Below are 13,710 nucleotides of genomic sequence, written 5' to 3' on the forward strand. Positions count from 1 at the left end.
TTTCTAAGCTTTGTTACGAGAATTAAAATTCGCAACGAAACCGACGTATCACTTCTATGGAACTCACATCCAACAAGATAATATAAGTTAAATGTATCTTTCTGTAAAACACATGTCATGTATAATGATAAACCATTCATAAATTGATAAATTGTTTAAATAGAGACAATCGTAGTAAACAAACATTTTTTTCATTAGCAGCACTAATAACGTTGATAGAAAATTTTGGTCATGGTATACAGTGAAAATGGTGGTAGGGTGATTAATGAATTTGAAGTACAAATTAGATAATGTGTCTAAAATAAGAACACACAGTCTTGAATTAAGCAAACCAAACAATTGATTTGATTTGTAGTTGCTTTGCTGAAGATGGTGATACGAACATACTGGGAATTGAGTGTGCCTTGAACATTTGTATAAGCATGTGAAAAGAGCTTATTAATTTGCTAATTTGTTTTAACGTTATTTTTATCAAGTTTGCTTGTGTTTATGACCATGAAAAGCTCTATACGAGCAATGGATCTGTTAATGTTGTACAATGGATCCTGATAATCCGGACGCCGATAATCCAGAAAGCTCGCAGTCCGAACGTAAATATTAGGGAACGGATAACCGTAGCGTTACATTTTGTTACATAAATTCGTAACACGGAAGGTTTAGGCTGGGACCGAATGTGCTTGGATTATCGAGAGCTCAATGGATTGATATGGTTACGCTTTCGTAATAGTGAAATTATCCTCTGCATATCTCTAAAACAATGTATGTATTCGTTATGGAATGAAAAATATGTATTTTACGATTATTATGCTCATATAAATGGTTTACAGCTTTCCTACAAGGAAATACCGGAGTTGTCATACAGAGTATGACATATTACATAAACATATCAAACATGATAATGAATACTAGCTATATAGCAAGGATGATCCTTTATTTTCAGAACACAATGTTTCAACTAAAGATTGGTCAATGCGTATATCTTTCTATTGAAATATTTCTGTTGAAGTGATGTTTCATGATCGATATTATTGAAGAAATTAGAACCAATGTCACAACAGAATCCTCACTAATTAGCTACACATCTTCTAAGAACAGATAAGGAATAACAATAAAGAAATTGCACAAACAAACGTAATGATTTCAATTTCCCGTTAATTTCAATTTCCTGTTAATTTCCCTTTTCTATACATTTCTGTATTCCTAATCCTTTGTGTAACAGAGAATATTCGTGCTTTTCGATTTCATGATTTCGTAACGCGTTTGGTTGTCTGTGACTGAAACATATTATATCTTAATGATACACACAATAGCCTCATTGTCAGATAAACTAGCAATATCATCAGCTTAAAGCAGCAACAAATGCGTAGTAAAGCTCTTGCTCAACAAACTGGTAAGATAGAATTTATGCTGCAAAAAATGTCTGTTTAGTATAGTGGCCATTAATAAACAATTACGGGCCTGTGTGGAGTGACATCTAGAACTTTCTTTCGCCCTCTAAAGATAACTCTTTCCAGGGAGAAAATTCTAGATGTATCCTGACAAATAGGGACATAATCATTTAATTATACCAAACAAAATTAAAAGAAATCCATTTTCTATTCAAAATCAACAAGCTTGCGTTACCGATGTATAAATATCTTTTAATAGTAACCCAGCAGCATATTTTCTAACAACGCTACTAACAAAATCATGCCCCGACTCCATGATAATAGTCATTCAGGATTGTAATTTAAAGATGTTTTTGTTGTTTACAACATCTTTGTCGTAAAAACATTAATTACGTCGTTGCCATTTTTGGTAAAAGTTGCAGACGACATCTACTTCCGGTCACGTACGGAGCATCCAAGGGTTTATTTTCCTGGGATTATTTTCCCCAGGCGTTATTTCCCCACCTTCCAATTCCGGCGACATATCTAACTTATTCAATGCCTTGTGATCAAGTTTAATTCAATCAGAACAGTCTAAATGAATGTGATGTATAATAATAGGGTTGGGTTCCTCTTTGATCATATCATAGCTCCAATATCATGTTATGGAACAAATATACGAGATTATAAACAAGTGGAAGCTATTGACTTGGTTTGTCAACCTCAGCATAAATACGCAAAGTGCGCAATATGGTGAACTAGGTAGATATTTCGCTTTTGTGAAATACTGGCAGTAAATATTGCTAATGACAGCACATAGATATCGAAGAGACTGTTATTATATGGTGTATTACTTAGATTCATCAAGTTACCTGAGCTTCAATGATGAAACGTTTACTCTGCAACTTGGATTTTTTTGTGAATCCTGATTGAACCTGCATGTTTAAGATGTTGGCAGTTTCTTTATCATGTGAAGAGTAGATTTATCAATGTATGTTTATAGTCTTGAAACAATGATCGGTTTCAAAAGAACATATTGCGTAGACATCGAATAATCTTAACCAACTTCCCCTTGGTTACGACACATCTCGAGCCAACTTCCGGTTTTGTTTTTCGTCATAACATTTGATCCTTATCCTTGAGACATTTTTTATCTGAGATATTGCCTCTATCGAATATCATACAAAGCTCAATATATAGTACGTAAAAAGCATGTGTCATGTGTTCGTTGCCTGGTAACCAACCTACACAAAACATATTCTAATCAATATGATTATGGTACTATCTTATCAACAGCGTCTGAACCTAGAACATTCACACTTCTACATTGATAAGCTTTACCATCAGGAACAACATCAAATAAGAAAATATATCCATGTTAACATCAATTTGTTTGCTATTTCTGGGCGACTGTTGGACTCGTTAATTATGGAATATATATCATATAGTAGTATTAGTTGTTGGATTTAGGATATGACAGTGATGGTACTCATTAATAATAATAAGATATCACCCATAGAAAAAAGTGGATATCATTAAATCAAAGGTCAGATTTGTGATATCGTCTATTTGTTAGTGGTTCGGTATTGTCTGTGTTGGTTTAAGGTTCGGTATTCAGGGATAGCGTCTATAATTCCCGAGTCTGCCAAATAAGTTATATTTCGTTAATGGTCAGTATTTGCATCAAATCAAAAACGTTTCGCATCGCGTTTTACGACTTAACAAAAACACGAAAAAGTAATGAATTACAGAAAAAATGAAAGGTTCTTTATTTTCAGAATTAAAATCATTTATAACCTTACTTCAGTAATTTATCAGTGTAATTTCAGTTGTGCAGTGATAAATGAATGCTAGTAATGCTTCTGAAGTAAAGATTTCACAAAATTACTTTGTTGACGGTGAATGGCTTCAGTCACCAAAAGCACCTCCAACCTCCCACTCTCCAACCCCCAATCAACATTAGTTAAACGTACATGTCGTAATAACACGTCTTAACCAATCGGCTTTAACGACCCAGAGATGGAGGTACACGTACCTTTGTAGCTTATGATTATCTTTATGACAGCTTATATGATTTATCTTGACTCAATAGGATTATCCACTGGTACTAGCAATTATATCGGCAAAGGAACACTATATGCACGACTAGTGTGCCTATTATACACACCAATGCTGTGCACTTTAGTACATTGTAATAGCAATAGTACGGAACAATAATTAGTCATATTTAGGGCACGACTGCATGCATTATCAGCAGATGTCACAGAGGCACTATTCAGTTAAGATACCCGGTCAATACTACTGTAGTAAACCACCTGTCTTTCGCGGCTAATAAACCTCGCGATTTTCATTCAAAATAAGTTTGCGAAGAATAACATTTGCGGATAAAAAATGACTATGAATGGAAATTCCTATCAACAAAGTTGATGTAGATGATAAACTACGGAGTCAATCTGTCGCGATTTTTTCCCTTTTTTTCTTGTTTATTTATTTAATCATTTATTTATTTATTTATTTATATTTGTGTCTTTTTAGTTTGATTTTTTGCACTTTTTTCTGTATTCAGAATTAACAATTTAGTCAGATCTCAAAATTCGCGAAAGTAAATCGCACGCGAAAGGGATTTGTATTACAGTATAGTTTCGCCTCCATCATTCTACAGCCCGCATACACTTGACAGTAATGAATAAATCTATAGGGAATCTTCAGATTTGTCTCTAAAGCAAATGAGAAAAAAAACCCTCATAAATTGCATATTGGATAGCAGTGATTGCATTACGCATTAACACCAATTAAATGCAGTCGTCATTTCATGCCATATCATAAGGTATACATATGTATACCAGTAGTGTTTGCCATTTATCATGATTCGGGAAAGACATCAAAATATGTACACTGTGGGTAGTCGCCACACGGCAATTTTGAAAAATGAAAGATTCAAACAGACATCAATTTTAAAACATGTAAAAAAAAACATGATTCAAAAGAAAATAAACATCATTTTCCTTATTCAATTTGAGGATGTGTGGATTTGATGCATAGTACGTACACATGTGACCTATTGTAAAATAGAAAAATAAACAATCCTGATTTCAACGTAATCATTGATTAAAACAAGCCCAATAAAACAAATATTTACCAAATTAAATGACATTTGCAAAATTTCCCAACTCAAATAGCCTTCAAAGTATGGAAAATTAAAAGCTCTATACAAATATACGCAATAAAGTACTTGAGAGAAAGACAGCGTGTTAAGTATCAAAGACCGAATGCATTCGTGAATTATTGACTTTAAAACCTCCATTAATGCTTATCGTATATACATACCCCTCCATGCTTTGTAGTAGTCCTTTTAAGGTGTCCATTGGTGTATCTGATGAGGTATATTTCGGTCCGTGTTTTATCTATTTATGCTCTATATATAATAATGTATTGTTCCTTTCACACGTGTGTTCCTGTCTATGACGGCAGGAATCATGTAAAGCAGATTCTAGACACGAGGAAACGTAACACCGAGAAAGATAGTCAGCACTAGTAATGTTCCCCACACGTTGGCAGGCTTTGCTAACTGAGACACGACAAGGCAATTGTGACGGTTATGAGACTGCCACCCAACACACAACACCGTCAATGAAAAAGTTGTCAGTCAATAATCCTCCAATTGTACAACACTACTACACTACAGTTGCTGCAAGTTTGACAATGAATGATGGACAAACAAGCATGCTCCGTGGGTGATGTCCCCTTTACAGTTTGGTGAATGTCAAACGTGTCGTCACTGGTGTAATGTACACCTTTTTTGTTTGATATCTTGATATCAAGTATTGTTTAAAAAATGATGGATTTCCCACATTAAAACATGTTATTGTGCCTTAATCAATTATTTCAATTAACATCTGTTGCATTTGTGAAGATCTTCGTTATTGATAAAGTTTATATTGTAGTTTTTTATTGAGATTTTGAGTCAACTGAACGTTTATAAATGGAAACGTAGCAGTTTTGTTTCCTCGAAATCTTCATAAAGCTCCTAATGTACGTGTCACGTCAAACCTGAAAGATTTTATAACGATGTTCCCTCGTCGAATGCGTGTTTGTTGACGGCTCTATACCCAGTGATCGCAATGTCATTAGTCTCTAGAAGAGTACATGGGATCCAGTCGATGGTGACATATGTCTGTTTTGACGTGATATGGTTTCACAGACAGCGTACACGTGTAAATATCCCTAGCCTATCACACTAGCCCGCGCCCCCGGCCCGGCCCGGAAACTGCACATTCTTGGAGTGGATATCATAACCATGAGACAGATGGCCACTTCAGTGAAACGGGGAGGTAGCTAATGCAATAATCAAATCGCATTGGAAGGCAATTGATTGGGGTCCTGGCACTTATTCCTCTCCTCCAACTCCCAGCCGATTCCTTCTTATCTACATACACGTAGACGAGTCCGTCTACATTAAGTGTCCACTGAATCATTTGGCGCTGTAACGCGAGCAGGACCCTTATTTATAACCACCGAAGACCATTGCTGAATGGTATTGCATAAAAACATGAGATAAATACTTTGAACTTTCAAGTTCCAGCGGCGGAGACATTGTAACAACATACCCGTGCGCTTCGGCACGTTATAAATGCAGATTACCGTCCGTGTTGGAAGTCCTGGTTAAGCTTTCGGCCGGAAGCACTGGGAATAATGGATTTCTGGTATGGTTTATAGGCTTGAAAACCGTTGTAATTCAATGCCACCGATTCTGGAACAGTTGTAATATAGGACATGAAATGAATGCTGCCAGGCTTTCGAATATGGGTGTTGAATGCCACACAACATTAGGATAAATTACCGTTTGGCTTTTCAATGGGATGGCAGAATAATGCTGACTATTAATACATTTAAAAGCATTGTCGTCTTGAATCCTTAATCACGAAACAAAATTCTGATTCTGTTTAAGATATGTCACCATTTACTACATCTCTGGTGCTAATAGAAAGATGTTGTCACATTGAAAGATCAATGGGCGTAGAGAATGAGATGTCGTCACTAAATGGAAATATGACCTTGAAAATGACGATCAAAGACAAAGACAAATGTTAAACCTAGTATAGATATGACCTTGTCAAAGACAATGCTAAAATATATATATATATATATATATATTATATATTATCAGTCGTTATTGTTTTTATTTCTTATAGATTTCGTCCGTAAGGATTTTTCTTTAAATTTATCATATATATATATGTATATATATATGCCTTGTCAGAGTCAATGCTAAACTCAATATAGATATGACCTTATCAAAGACAATGCTAAACTCAATATGTATATGACCTTGTCAAAGACAATGTTAAACTCAATATATGTATATATAGTAGTTATGGCCTTGTCAAAGACAATGTTAAACTCAATATATGTATATGTAGTAGTTATGAACTTGTCAAAGACAATGTTAAACTCAATATATGTATATATAGTAGTTATGACCTTGTCAAAGACAATGCTAAACTCAATATAGATATGACCTTGTCAAAGACAATGCTAAACTCCATATAGATATGACCTTGTCAAAGATATTGCTAAACTCAATATAGATATGACCTTGTCAAAGACAAAGTTAAACTCAATCTAGACATGACCTTGTCAATGACAATGTTAAACTCTATATAGTTATGACCTTGTCAAAGTCAATGATAAATTCAATATAGCTACAGTATGACCGTGTCCAGGACTATGCTAAACTCAACATAGATATGACTTTGTCAATGACGCCACGTTATTCAATATACGTACATGTAGATAGGACGGTAGACCTTGTCGGAGATCGAGGACATAGGTAGACATAGGTAGACATAGGTAACTCAACATAGATACGATCTTGTTTAAAAGTCAATGTGTCGCAATATAGTCATGGCTTTGTTGATGAGATAATGTCAAAAATCAATATGCTATATAGCAAAGCAAATGTTTTTCTAATGAGAAATTGAATCAAACTGACATACAAAAACTTAATGATGATATGATTACGGAGTTTTATTTAACCAAGAAAAAGAAATAATTAATAATATGATAATCAAATTAAAAATTTTCTTGAATATCAACACCTTATTTTACATTTTTTTTAAAGACAGGAGTCTATCAAAGCGAAGATTGTCGATTTGCATTTGACTTTTAAAGTAAATATGTGTATGGTAAAACATATTTAGTACCATGATAATACAAGTACACCAAGTTGATTCATATATATAATCCGACTACTCTTAGAAAATCATATTGATTGAACTCCACAACACTATATCATAATGTTACCATCAATTTCAATTTATCTCATTATTGTTGAAAGACATGCAGGTGATTGCGATTGAACTTTAACTCCGACTTGAACAGAAACGTAGAGTTGAAACCTCTACTGTAATGTGTTTACGGTGTGTAGATGTCTGTATATTTTGGGAGGCTGCGGTAAATGACCCTGACTGTTAATATGATATTAATAAAATGACCAAAACCATGTCCAACCAAGCCTTTACTTCTAGTCACTACCTGGCTATCAATTTCTTTACTTAATTAACCAGTTGGATTTCTTTTGATTCATAAACTCTCACTTTTTCTTCATTTGTATCTTTGTCTCAATGTTTTAATTATTTCTTGCTACATTGACCCATGGGGTCAGGTTAGTTGTATTATGTGTCCACTAGTGTGCATTATTGACCCCACGATGGTTTTGGTCAGTATCTATTTATTTATATATTTATCTTTTATGTATGTATTTATTTATTTATTTATTTATTTACTTATGTATAACCACATTGAACCTCAATCAATGTAAATTGTTTAGCATTATTTACACAAATAAACGTATGCTCATCAAAGACCAGTCATCATTTAAATTCAACCAAGCACGTAGATATGCCAACAACTTAGAAGCTTCATAGAAATACAGTTAAACCTGTCTACAAAGACCGCGAAAATATGGCCTTTATGGTAAGGTGATATTTATTTGTAGTTTAAATTGTTGAGATTGGTCAATTGGGACTCAGGAAAAGTGGTCTTATTAAAAAGGTGATCTTTATACAGAGGTAGTCGCTAAGACAGGTTTTACTGTATCTGAGACTTGGCGACCAACCTTCTGGTGTGTTCAGTATGAAGTTTGCCAAACCAGTCAAATAAACCTTAGTATGTATATTAAACACATTTAACCACAATAAACAAATTGTTTATAATTAACACAAATAAACTTCGTCAAAGACCAGACAATAAAATCAAACCAAACACGTACATGTAGGTTTGTGAACTTTGACCCTAAGACTTTTTTTATAGAATAAGCTTCTTACACAGCATTGTTGATTGACAAACGACAGATGATAATGTTATAGGTTCATGTGATACAAGGTAGCTGACCAATTAATATTCCGATGAACTATGTTTGTTTACCATTTTTTCAAAGAAATACCTTAATCAATTATATACCATATTCTGATGGACTTTGTTTACCTTTATGTCAAAGTAATATCTTAATTAATTACATGTCTTCAAGATTACCATATCACCTTCAAACAAAACGCCCCCATTTGGTTATATTAGGGTCATCTAGAGTTCTAGAGCTTCAAATTTCAATTTTAATAACAATGCGACGCATTTCAGGGTTCTATCTATGTACATTCGTTTACGAAATCAATGTGAGCGATATATTATCTTGGTACAACCTTGGCTATCTGGCGTTTAGGTATGTTTCCTTCAGTACAAGTAGCTACTAGGGGATAATTAAGGAAGAATCGTCATGATGCTGAAAGACAACCGCATGAACAACTGTAAATGCCATGACCTTTCGCCACCTAGACTGACTCCGCCACTTTAACCAACATTACTGTTTTCACTACGTAGGTGTCCCTATGAAACTCTGTCCTACCAAAATAAAATCAAAATCGATAAATCAAATGTTGACGAAATAATTTGTAAGTCAATAATACTACTGCTTCATATCTTGTATGTTGAAGACAAACCATTCGTTGCTTTCTTCGAAAGCTACAAACGGTTTGACTCATTCAACCTTATATACGCATTTAAACTCTTCTACATCTATAGCTGGAACAGTTCATTGTAATGTTTCAGGGGTCAATGAGCTAAATGTTGTAAATGATCCTAAGGACAACGCTTCATCACAACACATCTACGTTGTCGTTTCAAGCGTCGTCGATGAAGAAAAGATCACAACAGTGATGAGCGATCGCGACTGACCACCGATAACTTAATTCGAATTTTATATACCTTAAGCAATGATGAAACACAGAGATTGGGATTATCAAGTGCTTTCAACAAAAATGCTGTTATTGAAGAGTTGATAGTCCTGATACCTGAGGTGAAGCAAGATTAGTATCTGTTAACTGTTAAGGTAGGTGTAAACAAAAGACAGCAAGCTAGCGCAAGAGCATGACAAAATTTCAAGAACATTCCTTAACTTCAACTTCTCCACAGGAAAACATAACAGATTATCTGGAAGGTTATCTTACTTATGTTACTTTCCTTAATTTTTATTTTCATTTATAAACATATATAATATTTATACCTATTATACCTCAAGTGAGAATGCAGCATTCTGATTGATCGAGAGATATTTGTTATTTCAATCTATCACACGGCAGTTAGCATTAAAACAATAGAAGACAATAGACACATTCAAAGCAAACCCCTTAGCAACCGGTGAAAGTGTATGTTTGACAGTGCAAAATATTAACCGCCGAAAAAGATGCACATTCGTTTCTTTTTACGACGCCATCTTTGTTTATGACACGACGTTTTAAAAAATTATCTGAAGCTATTTAGTAATAGTTTTGCAAAATTAGTGTCTTTTTTTCAAATTAAGTACGAGCTTTCCGTTTACCCCTTTTCGCTTACCGTCCAAGTGCTATTTATGTATTTTTAATCCCGCAGGTAATTAGGTGAACGGAAGTCATGCGATTACAAGCGTCTTCGAGACGTTGCTATTGTAGTAAACAGACGACATGATGAAACCAAAATGCACTGAGATTTACGAAAACGTTAAGATATAAACAAACGCGGGAGACAAGACAACAAGAATATTTCACTGAATGCTTATTGTGAGTAGACTTATTCTTTTTACAATGCAATGACAATAAGCGCTACTGAGTACTTTATCGAAGCTGATAAGTTATTTTACTGCCGACGGTGAGTTTTCGACTTTTGCTAAAATGTTTCAATAGATTGCTAATACTTGAAAACTAGTTTTGTTTCTAGACTTTTAATATAATAAAATAAATACTACCTGCATTAGAGGGTGACACTAGGGTCTAGATAGTGCAAGATAAAATAACAATTTTGAGCTGCATGACAAAATTTAAAATTTAATACTAGACGATCGGAATTCGAACCCATGAACGGGTGGGAAAAGCTCAATGCTTAACTACTTACGACATTTTCCTAAATATTTCTGAAGGCGATGAATTTGACACATATACAGATTAACGTTATAATGAGCAGTAAAATATCAGTTGTGGGTAATAGAATTGATATTTATCTGACAAAAATGCTTCTGCATATTTACGATAAGCTGCGTCAAAAGATATGGATCGGTCGTGAATAGATAATGTCAAAAAAAAATAGTTTCCAGAAAAGTCGAGAACACAGTGAATACACAAACTTAATATGCTTGTATCGGTGTGGAATATAGAGTAATCGGATTTGAACATATTGAATACACAAACTTGAGATACATGTGTCGGTCTTGAATACAATGAATAATCACATTTTAACACATTGAATACACAAACTTGAGATGCATATGTCGGACTTGTATATATTGAATACATAAGCTTGAGAAGCATGTGCTTGATTTAAATACATTGATTACAAAAACTTGAGATACGTGTATCGGATTGAAATAAATTAAATATACACACTTTAGTTGCATATGTTGGATTTGAATATATTCAATACACACATCCGAGATGCATGTGTCGGGTTTGAATGAATTGAATACACACACACACTTCAGTTGCAGGTGTTGAATTTGACTACATTGAATACAAAAACCCAAGATACATGTGTCAGGCTTGAATAAATTGAATAAATATATTTCAGTTGCATATGTTGAATTCGTATATAATGAATACACAAACCCCAGATGCATGTGTCAGGTTTGAATAAAGTGAATACATTTGTACACACACTTCAGTTGCATGTTTTGGATTTGAATAATTATATATACACACCCAAGAAACATGTGTCGGGCCCGAATAAAAAATCTTGAGGTATACGTGTATGTGTCGAATTTGAACACATTGAATACATAAACTTGAGTTCATTTATCGGCAATAAGACATTATTTTTTGACTTGTACAAAATGAGCTAACCTCATGGTAAATATTATAATATTGTAATAAAAGTTTACTAGGTTCAAAAGATGAATAATAATTACACTTTTTACGATGTATATATATACTGTATGTGAACATATGGCAACACATTACAATATAGTTCAACTACATCATCGATAACAATGAACATATGCAAACAAAGAAAATATCTTTATTACCTGAAGTCGTCCTTCTTTGATCTTTTTATCCAAGAAAAGTCCAAGAAATCCATATTTTCTATAAACTGTATCATCCTCACGGGAGCTATGTGATAATGTACTCTGCGCGATAATCAACAGGTTTAATGTATATACAATGTATATATATATATACCTAGGCACCAAGTGAACTGTGACCGCGTAAACAGGTGTGCAATAACAGGTACAGGTTGTGATCTTCTATTAACGACCTTTTCATATACGCTATATATAATTTATAGGTGTTGGATAATTAGCAAAAGTGTTGGGTCATATAGTAGTCCATATTAATCAAATTATAGGTGATTTATAAGAATTGGGAAACCGATGAGTGATTGAATCAGGCGTGTTATCTGTTGAACGAGGTATTGACAAGGTACTCGATGAAGAACAGACCAAAGGTTTTAAACAAGAAAGATATTATATGATTTCGTGACCACTCGATAACTCATAAGTCTGGATATCTTTATGATTAGTGGATGCTGTGAACAATGCACACTATTGTAAGATAATTATGCAATGTTATCTTGAATAAAAGAGGTAGAAATCCTTAAAATCCGTGAAAAATTTCGAAGGATCATTTACATATGGCAATTTCTTAACATTAAACTTCGGTATGAATGTATTCCGCCGTGATATTACTACACTATACGATTTCTATGGGTATTACCCACGGTTGTGAATAGTCACCTTCTCGTGATCTATGAATAATTTAGAAGCTTGTCTTTGAAATCCTCCTAAGATTTCGTCATGATATCACTATTCGTGAACACTATATGCTGCTATTGTATGATTCATGAAGAACACTTCCCAAATTCTTGGTAAATCTTTGTCACTGAACCGATTTATCCAAGCAATGGGCAAGCTAGGTAAAATACGTAAACTTTTCTTGAACACGTTCCAAATTCTTAGTTAATATTTGTCTCAGAACTGATTTATCCGGACAATGAGCAAGGTAGGTTATATACGTAAACTCCGGTTGTCAGTAGTCTAAAACAATACTCATCACCGCCAGGTAACCTGTAGACGTTGATGTGGTGGCGTGGACAGATCTAACGCTGGTGACTAGTGTGTTGTTTGAACAGGTAGTGGGAAGGCTTGAAAGCAAATACGCGAGAATAAATATGAGTTATAGAACAAATATTTCAGATTGTTTCGTGACAAACGCCAGAACACAAACCATCTGATTTAATTATTCGTCTCTGATTGTCTGCATAACTGCATCATCAGGTCCTATAAAACAATATCTGATATAATCATTTTTTGTGTGAAGCGTAAATATGCAATATTTGATTAGTTTTACCAACAATGAATCATCTTCGTCATTTTGACGGATGTAAATTGTTATTGTTTTATTGGAATAGTTTTTTTATCAACAGAAAATATTAAATGGCGTCGATGTAAGGGATAGCACATCCTATTTACTGTAGTAATCAAATCAATATAATATTGGTACAATACCAATTTTCAAAACGCTTTTATACCGTTCAAGGGTTTTCAATGCGTTACCATTTGTAAAAGAAAATGTATTGCACTATGATATGTTCGACTTTGCAAAAGGGTGTCTATTCTTTGATCGCTTATCTGATTTTTCTTTCTTTCGCTAAAACATTTCTACAAAGGCGCAATTATTTCTTAGATGAGGAGCAATGTATTAAAGTACATTCACAAGATACGTCTATGAAGAAAACTTTATTATGTGAATATACATTCCAATAAGATTATTTTTGTATCATTAATTCTGTTTAAAATATAATTGCTTAAAAATGAAGATATGATATA

At 33.8% G+C, this 13,710-nt stretch overlaps 1 protein-coding gene across 3 annotated transcripts in view; it reads right to left on the bottom strand.

Moving 5' to 3' along the window:
- Positions 1-13,710, bottom strand: part of LOC138324110 (synaptotagmin-15-like) — a 155,585-nt gene that overhangs the window by 58,944 nt on the left and 82,931 nt on the right. Inside the window, exon 1 of one of the 3 annotated variants that reach the window (XM_069269182.1) lies at positions 11,911-12,020. The exons of the other annotated variants lie outside the window; for them this stretch is intronic. Within the exon in view, the coding sequence (XP_069125283.1) occupies positions 11,911-11,984 (74 nt within the window). The 5' untranslated portion in view covers positions 11,985-12,020. Of the gene's footprint in view, positions 1-11,910; positions 12,021-13,710 lie in introns of those variants that run through there. 3 annotated transcript variants of the gene reach the window in all.

This window comes from Argopecten irradians, chromosome 5 (genome assembly GCF_041381155.1).
Source record: "Argopecten irradians isolate NY chromosome 5, Ai_NY, whole genome shotgun sequence".
NCBI lineage: Eukaryota > Metazoa > Mollusca > Bivalvia > Pectinida > Pectinidae > Argopecten > Argopecten irradians.